At 59.0% G+C, this 8,832-nt stretch overlaps 1 protein-coding gene across 2 annotated transcripts in view; it reads left to right on the forward strand.

Annotated features, from left to right (window-relative positions):
• The window catches only part of Lemd2 (LEM domain containing 2), a 14,440-nt gene extending 6,328 nt beyond the window's left edge, over positions 1–8,112 (forward strand). For both annotated transcript variants that reach the window (XM_023720854.1, XM_023720851.1), the window contains 6 exons: positions 734–810; positions 1,849–1,928; positions 3,339–3,484; positions 4,380–4,481; positions 4,553–4,655; positions 7,153–8,112. In XM_023720854.1, coding sequence (XP_023576622.1) covers positions 734–810; positions 1,849–1,928; positions 3,339–3,484; positions 4,380–4,481; positions 4,553–4,655; positions 7,153–7,303 — 659 coding nt within the window. In that variant the 3' untranslated portion in view covers positions 7,304–8,112. The remainder of the gene's footprint in view (positions 1–733; positions 811–1,848; positions 1,929–3,338; positions 3,485–4,379; positions 4,482–4,552; positions 4,656–7,152) is intronic.
• Positions 8,113–8,832: the final 720 nt, after the last annotated feature.

Here is an 8,832-nt window from a genome sequence, read left to right on the forward strand (position 1 = left end):
GCCATCGGGCATGAGGGAGCATAAGGGTCCTGAGACACCAGCCCTGCCCCTCTCGACTGTCTGGTGCAGCTGCCCTCAGGATGTAGCGCCTGGTAGCAGACAGCCATTGGAGGAGGCCATAGTTGTGCTGGCCAGCCAGAGTCCAGCCAGTTGGCCACACAGAGGCTCCTGCAGCCCCAGTGGAACCAGGTGGAATGCAGCCTGCCAAGGTGCCCCAAGGGAGCTGCTGTCTGGACCCTGCGCAGCACGACTCCACCCTGCGTCCACAGGGCCGTGGTGTGCCTCTCTGCCCGGGACCACTGCAGACTGTGGGCTGGGCCGTCCAGGCTGCCAGCCTGTCATGATCAGCACCCTGGGGTGCCCACAGCCTCCACGCCTTTCTTTTTTCCCAGGCTCGTTTATTTATAGTGCCATTCCAGTGCCTTCCGCACCTGTCTGTCTGATCCTTTTAGGGATCAATTGCAAACAGACCTTGGTATTGGGCAGCTTTTTAGTCATTTAATGCAAATTGCCACACTGCTTTGCAGGTCAGGTTTTAATGATCTGGAATCGATCCAAACTAAGTGGCTTTTGATCTTGCTGCAGAGTGAAGATGCCCCACAGAAGGCGGGAGCCACCAGCCACACGCACGCGATTAGAGCTGATGGCTTGATTCCTGCCGCATTTTTGGTCCCTTTCAGAGTAATTCTTTTTTCACCTCTTCTCTGTTTGAATGTGTCTTTTTTTCTCCTAGGTAATTTTGAGTGTGGAAATCCAGAGAATCTAAAAAGCAAATGCATTCCTGTTCTGGAAGCCCAGGAGTACCTGGCAGTGAGTAGGCTGTGCGGCCTCTGTTCCAAGGGCTGGGGTTTGCTACTGATCCTCAAGCCCTGCGGGTTTTCCCTTTCTGTCTTGTGTTTGCATTGTGGCTTTTGGAGGCTCTTTTTCTTAGCTTAGTGGAGCGTTAGGCTACCTAAGATAAGGCGGCCGTGGTGGGCTCCGTGCCCCAGAGCTGGCTACTGCTTCCTGCCCTGCTGCCTGTCGCAGCACACAATGGCTGCAGGCAGCCAGCCCCCTTTGTTCCTTTCATGTGTGTGTGTGTGTGAGAGAGAGAGAGAGAGAGAGAGAGAGAGAGAGAGAGTGTGTGTGTGTGTGTGTGTGTGTGTGTTGTACTGAGGATGGGAGCCAGGGCCTTTGTACTGAGACACACACACCCCTTTATTTTTGTTTTTTGAGACAGAATCTAAGTCACTAAGTTACCCAGGCTGGGCTTGAACTCAACATCCTCCTGTCTCAGGTTGTCAGATGCTTGGACTACAGGGTACACCTCCACATCTGACTCAGGCCCCCTTCTTAAAGGGCCCTGTTGTGCACCCCACACACACACTTCAGTGCTTCAGGGTGCGGGGAACCTGCCCATTCTAGAACTCTTGTAATTCATTCAGTCCGTGTCAGTGTCCGCATGGCCTCTGGATGGTGGAATTGGGGCTCTTGCAGGCCACAAGGATCTCTGGGGCTGTCTAGTTCCATCTGCATCGCATAGATGAGACTGAGGCTAGAGAGGGTCGGGAATGTGCAGGAGGATGCGCGGTCCAGAGAAGGCTCCAGCCCTGGGGCAGCCCTCACCCCCCCCCCCCATCCCATCCCTTCCATGCCACCCCTCGCCCCACCCCCACACTCCTGCACTGCCTCTCAGGGCTGCAGATTTCCTCCCTGCCGGTTGGTGTGCGTTTGTGTGCTGGGGGCCAGGAGGGGGGGATGGCATGTGGAGGCCAGGGGAGAGGGCTTCTTACTCTAGCCGCAGCCGAGGTTTCGGGGATTCCGGACGCTCCCAGCAGGTGCAGAACGGAGTCCCCCCTCCCCCAACAGAATGTGACCAGCAGCTCCTCCTCCAAGTTTGAAGCAGCACTGACCTGGATCCTGAGCAGCAATAAGGACGTGGGCATCTGGTGAGTGCGCAGGTGTCACAGCTGGGAAGCCGAGGGCAGCCTGACCCCAGCGGCTCCGGCCTGCACCTGCGCTGTCCCTGCCGACCCTGAGGTTAGAGCCGCAGAAGGCAGGTGGTTTAGGCTGCAGAGCTATACAGTTTCAGGAAATATCTGATCCAGGGGTTGGGGGCTGGCCTGGTACCCACCATTCCTCCTTCAGGCCCCCGTCCACCCTCCTCACTCTCCACCCCAGGTGGTTCTGCAGTACATGTCTTCATTTGTAGATGAAATGATTCTGTATGATGCTTTTGCCCGGTGTGGAAATTGCTTCGGAAATACTGGATTTGATTCTGACCAGGCAGTTTCCGCCCCGTTTTTATGATGGGCAGGCACTGTTAGCAGAGATAGCAAACCCTTTCAGAAGACTGAAAGGCCCAGGCAGCTCCCCACGTGGAAGAGCAGGCGTCACTTGGCCGCTGCCTGCGCCCTGGTGTTTGTCAGGATCTCCGTCCGGCTCCAGCGACTGGTATTAAAAGACACTCTAGGGTTTTGTTCATTTCCTCTCTAATCCACCCAAATTACTAATTCCATCAGCCGCGCATCCAATAGAAGCCCCACGGGCAGCGTGGTCTAAAGCTTGCTAACTGGATGCATAGCATGATTAAAACTCGCCAGCTTACAAAACAGCGGCCCTGAGTGGCAGAATGCATTCCTGTGTTAGAAAAGGCAGAAGAGAAGATGGATTTTCTCCTCCACAGTGCCGGAGGAAGCGTATTGTAGGAATGAGGATACTCGCCTTCGCACACTGGGGAGGGCGGCCAGGAGCGGCTGAGCTCTTCAGATGGCCACTGTTGGGAGCCGGGGGCAGCCATTCCAGAACGCGACAGTGAGCCCTGGCTCTGGAAGAAGGCTCAGGTGTCCCAGTGCCCAGACGCCCTGCTGCCTCCAGGGGCCTGGGAGCCGGGTAGTTTCCATTCACCCGCACCTCACGATGCCCTATGATCTTTATACTTAAACAGCTCATGTGGCTGCCCATCACGGAGCAAAAGCGCAAGCCTCCCAGATTCTGTCTTTCTGTCTTGCCATGCGCTCGCAAAGCCAGGGATTCAGTAAACATTTCCATTTCTCTGTGCTGGGAGGTGGGAATCCAATTTACAGTTTAATCTTCTGCACGCTGAGAGAGGCTGTCAAAGACCCGACAGAGGGGGACGTCACTTTAACAGTAGGGGTTCAAGCTTGCTGCCGTCTGTAAAGCTTTATTCTAAATAGCCAACATGGGAACTTTATGGAGAGAGCACGCAAGATACCAGGCCCATTCTATAAGCCAGTCGGGCCCTGGGTCCTGCTCTTGCCACCTCCTGGTTGGATGGGGCTTAGGCAATCAGCTCATTGAAGCTTTGGGAGCCATTAGAGCCCTGTGTCCTGTTGCAGGTTGAAAGGGGAAGACCCGTCTGAGCTGGTGACGTCTGTGGACAAGGTGGTTTGCTTGGAGTCTGCGCACCCCCGTATGGGCGTTGGCTGCCGGCTGAGCCGCGCCCTGCTCACTGCTGTCACCCACGTGCTCATCTTCTTCTGGTGTAAGTCCCACCCTGCCCGGCTCTGGCTTTGGACTTGGCTTGCGGCCCTCAGAGGCATGAGGGATGCGTTACACAAGTTCCCCACTGAGGGATCATCTCCATCCCTCGAATGCGAGGTCTTGTCATAAAACAGAGGAGATGAACACGTCAGCCTCTGCCCTCGGCTGTCTCTACCTCAGGAGATTGGTGGCGGGAGCATCAGGATGACCAGAAATGTCCTTGCTGCAGCCAGGGACTGTCAGTCTCCATGTGCAGGATCTGGACTGGGCAGGAGCCGGTGCTGCCTGCCACTTTGGGCGGGCGTGCAGAGCCTCCCTGGGCAGGAGGCGCCGCAGGGCTGGCCTGATTCCACTCCCTGAGAAATGCAAACATCTCCTGGAGAGCTGCAGATACCTGACAAGCTCAGGAAGGACTGGGGGTGCTGGGCTGGAAGGGAGAGGGGGTCTTACCTGCCAGTGTCTCTGGCCTTTGAACAGAGACCTCAGGGTGCCTCTGAAGGTGAGGCCACAGCACAGCACAGGCCCCCGAGCTAGCCAGTGCCACGCACACCGCCCTCCCCGCTCAGCAGGCTGGAAATCATTACCGCAGCAGCATCTTGGAATACAAAGGCCTGGCATGTATATATGTATGAAACGTGGCATTCAGGCTCACAGGGGAGGAGATGAAAGCCTGCCACGAGGTGGGGAGGGACGAGATCTGTACGCTGGGGACGCCTCTGGTGACAGCGGCGAGAGGATGATGATCACTTCATAGCCTGCCTGTCCTCCTGTGCCCATGTCCTTGTTTTCCTGCACACTCGCCCTGTTGCTGACACACAGTAGGGGCCCAGACCATGCTTGGCAGGCCCCTCAGCCTCTGCAGACACCAGGCTCTGACAGGGCTTGTTCCCTCCCAGGCCTGGCCTTCCTGTGGGGACTCCTGATCCTCCTGAAGTACCGATGGCGGAAGCTGGAGGAGGAGGAGCAGGCCATGTACGAGATGGTGAAGAAGATCATAGGTGCGTGGTCCCCGGGCCCAGGGGCCGCCTACGCCTGCAGCAGCCTTGCCTAAAGCGTGCTCTCCCTGCAGATGTGGTCCAGGACCACTACGTGGACTGGGAGCAGGACATGGAGCGCTACCCATACGTGGGTATCCTGCACGTGCGCGACTCCCTTATCCCGCCACAGAGCCGGTGAGTCCCCACCCTGGGCAGGTGGGACCATTGAGGGGTCATGGGAGAGCATGGCCTGTTCCTCTGTGGAGACCATGGTTCCTGCTGGCTCCAGTGTGGACAGGGCATCCCCTGTAGTGGCTGTAGCTGAGAGGGCCCAGGAATAGGTCAGAGAAGCAGGGGCTTGGACACAGCCAGCCAGTGCCTGGTCCTTCTCTGTGAGTCTCTCCTTGCCTGCTCAGGTCACAGGGTGGTGGCCAGGAGCAGGTGGAATAGTGTCTGACTGGTCACAGCTGGCAGGGGAGGAGAGGGCCTTCTTTCACTCTTCCAAGCATAAGCAGGCCTTCCCTGTTGCTCCAGGGACCTGATCCCAGGGACTTGTTAACCAGAATCCATGTTTTGTCTGCCTGCACATCTGTTTCCAGTAAAGCGGGGGAGGATTTTATACTCAGCAGACCCAGTCAGCAAACCCATCAGCTACAGTCCTGTGGCCTGGTCCCCAAGCACACAAGTGCATGTGCGCATGTGCCTGAGAGTGACCAGCAGCCCACTGGTCAATTTCCAGAGCCGGTGAAGGGAGTCTTTTAGGGGGGCCGAGGTACTGCGGTAGTCAGCAGGGCCCTCCGTGGTGTCGCCTCTGATCTCTGCATGCTGTCATCTATGGGGCCGTGGGAGCCCTGGGGTCTGGCCCTGCCCTGAGCTCTGCACACAGCTCGCTTCTCATCGTGGCTGGCAGAGATGAGATCAGCAAACAGCCTGCTTTCCAGGAAAAGGAGCTCCAAAATGTTCGTGGCATTTCTGTGTGGTGCCGCCAGCAGGTCTGTGTGGACGTCATCCCTTTCTGTGCTCCCAGGAGGACCGTGAAGGGTCCCTGTGCACAGGGAGGTACTTGGTGGCTTCCTATCACCCACAGCCCTCCCAGCCAGGCAGGAAGCAAGGACAGCAGACTGCAGGGCAGGCCCTCGGGTGCTTGCTGTCTCTGTCACCCCAACCTGGCTGCAGCAGTGGCACAGGAGGATCCCAGAGACAGAGGCTGTGGGGTTGCTCCTCTTCCTACAGGCAGGGTGACACTGGAGGGACAGCAGCAACTATCTAAGGGGCACTGAGTATGGAGAGGTTTTATAGCCAGGGCCCAGCCTTAAGGAACCTGGATAGAATGGTAAAGTGTAAAAACTGCAGAAATGACCAGTGTAGGTGCAGTTGGCACCGACCAAGGAGACGCTTAGCCAGGTCCTCAGGGTCTCTGCTGCCCCGCCTCCTATTTGTGGGGACAGCGAGGGCCAGTAACAGCCTGCACCATGCAGTGGGCAGCTCACAGCTCAGGCCGGTCCCGACGCTGGCCAGGAGGCATTGTGTGACTGCGTGCTACCTGCTTGGCCCCAAGGAGGCCTGTCTTCATCAAAGGGAGGTGGAGGCATGGTTGGCCCTTCCATACCTGCATGTGCCACACATCGAACTGGGGAGACAGAGCTGTGCCCTGCGGGAGCATCTGTTCTGGAGAGCCAGGCACCAGACGGGAATCGTAAGGGAGATGTGTGGCACTAGGTCAGAGCAGTCCTAAGGGAGGGGACAGGGTGCCAAGGAGGTCGTCTCAGGGCTCAGTCACTGCCTGGCACCAGAGCATTCAGCCCCTTAAACAAGGCTGTGAGGCAGGCAGTGCACGTGCCCTGCCTTGGCCCTCACCTTAGTGCAGAGCAAGCGCCGCCACTGGTCACCTGTGCTCCATGCAGCACTGGACCCGGCCCACACCCGTGGGCTCCGTCCACTCGACCAGCCAGGCGCTGCACACAGAAGGACCCATCAGCATCGGTGCGGGAGGTAGTTGAGGACCCAGTTGTGAGAGGCTGAGGGAGCGGAGCTCCTAGAGTGGGAGTCAGCTGCCCTGCAGGCTCTTTACCTGCGGGATGGGCACTGGCCAAGGTCACTGCCTCCTCTTTGGCACCAAGCATGAGGTAGATGTCCTTGTTCTTGGACCTTAGGCCCAGGGAGGTGTGGCCTCACCCCCAAGGCAGGAAGCCCCCGCACCCCACCCTGCCACCTCCGTTTGTCTTTGCGATGGCTGCTGGTCCCACATACACTGTTCCCCCTTCCTGGTCTGCCCTAGAGCTGCCCGACCCACTCTGAGAGGAGTGGAGGCCCTCCTGCTCTCTGGCCCTGGATGGGGCGCTCCCTGTGGCTTTGCTTCCTAAGCCTGGGCTTCCAGTCGGATGCTTTGCTCATCCCCAGCCCACAGAGTGCTGCAGCTGGGCCTGCAGCCCTGTGGTTGCTCTGTAATTGGCCCACAGGAGGCATCGGGAGCCAGTTGACAGAACAATGTGGTCCCGTGGATTGGCTGCTGCAAATCAGGTCTCAACCTGGAGCAGCAGACCCAGTGCAGCGCTCCACATCCACTGTTCAGCCCTCCACTCTGGTGAAAGCCTCACTCAGGGGAGCTTGAGGAAGCTGCCGTCCTCAGAAGCTGTCGAGTCAGTGCCTGGCAGCTCCCCCCAGCCCCCGTCGAGCCCCACTCTTGTTGCAGGAGGCGCATGAAGCGGGTGTGGGACCGCGCCGTGGAGTTCCTGGCCTCCAACGAGTCCCGGATCCAGACGGAGTCGCACCGAGTGGCTGGGGAAGACATGCTGGTGTGGAGATGGACTAAGCCCTCCTCCTTCTCTGACTCAGAGCGATAGGCCCCGCTCAGGGCCTGTTCCACGTCGGCCGTCCGGGCAGGGTGGCCAGACTGCGGTGCTGCATTCACACTTGCCTTGACCGCCGCCCTCTGCCTGGCTGCAAGGGGAGCGGCTTCCTCAGGTGGGGGAGCCGGTGCGCAGCCCGTCCTGTGCCCGCTTTGCTGGCAGAAGAGGGGCAGAGGGTTCGTGCTCTGCGGACAGAAAGCCGCAAGGCAGCAGCAGTGGGGCCTGCACAGCCAGCGCGAGGCTGGGGCCACCAGTGGGCGACAGCTGCGCGGCCTGGGAGGTGGGTCAGGGACAGCGGGTGGGGTGGCAGGGACGGGAATGGCTTGGTCCATGTGCCTTTGGGGGTACCTGGGAGCTCAAGGTTTGGGGAGAGAGCCTGACCTCGGCCGGGTGGGCGCTTCCGTCCTAAGGACGATGCTAAGAGAGCAGGTGACTGGAGGGGAACTGTCCGGAAGCCCCGTGCCCCGGGCCGGCCACCAAGGGCCACCAGCGGCACACCTCGCAGAAGCTGCAGTTTCAGACCAGACCTGCAGCCAGGCACTGATCAGAGGAGAATGAATGCGGGTTCTGGGGCACAGGGTGGAGTGCCTGCTGCTTCCTGAAGCGAAGCCACGCGTTTTACTGTGACGCATCCCCCACCGGGTCTGAAGCTGCGGTGGGGCAGACGCTGCGGCAGCTGCACACTGCCCCCTGCCGGCCGCCGTGCGGCTCTGACTTGGGGCTGGGGAAGGAGCAACTCCAGCTGCCTCTTTCTGGGCTTAGTGGTGTTTTTTGTCTCCTTAATAAAGCGCCAGTCTCCCTCACTTGAGCAATACTCAGTCCTCTCTGTCTGGGCGGCGGTGGCGGTAGGCTGGAGTCCAGGTGCTAGTCCTGTTCTCGTGACCAGCCCAGCCAGGGTGAAGCACGATGACAGGCTTCCTGTCAGGATAGCAACTGTGGATAAATAAACTATTTATTAAAAATGGATGTGTCTCTCATCCATGGCGCTCACCGTCTCCCGGAGCAGTGTGAGATGTGTGGGGGCCACCTCAGGCCAGCTGCATGCTGTGAAGGCAGACCACCTGTCCTCCGGGGCTGCGGTGGGGTCTGCACGGAAGCTTTTCCTCCTGCCTCTTGCCTGCTTTGTCTGTACCCACAGGAAAAACAGTGAGTTGGCAGGGCTTCCTTGCCGTGAACTGTGTCCCCAAAGAAGGTGGCTTCTTTCCTCCAGGCCTGGCATTAAGGCCACATGTGGCCTATCTGGTGGCATGGGGTCTCCAGGGAAGCTGTGGGTGTCTGAGCTCCATGCCAGAATGCAGGTGGGGCTCTGGCAGGCTCCCAGGGCCAGGCACCGCTGGGGAGAGGTGTCTCCTAAGCTATGCTTCCTGGCTCACCGTCGTCCAGCCCGCCTGTGGGTGCCCCTGGCATGTGTAGCCCCTGCTCTGCCCATGTGCACTGGGTGGGGAAGTGAACATGGCGCAGAACGTGGCTCAGGCAAGGCCTCTGCCTGCCTCCAGAGTCTTCACTGGGCCTTCTCAGGGACG

This window comes from Octodon degus, unplaced genomic scaffold (assembly GCF_000260255.1).
Source record: "Octodon degus isolate 3935 unplaced genomic scaffold, OctDeg1.0 scaffold00005, whole genome shotgun sequence".
NCBI lineage: Eukaryota > Metazoa > Chordata > Mammalia > Rodentia > Octodontidae > Octodon > Octodon degus.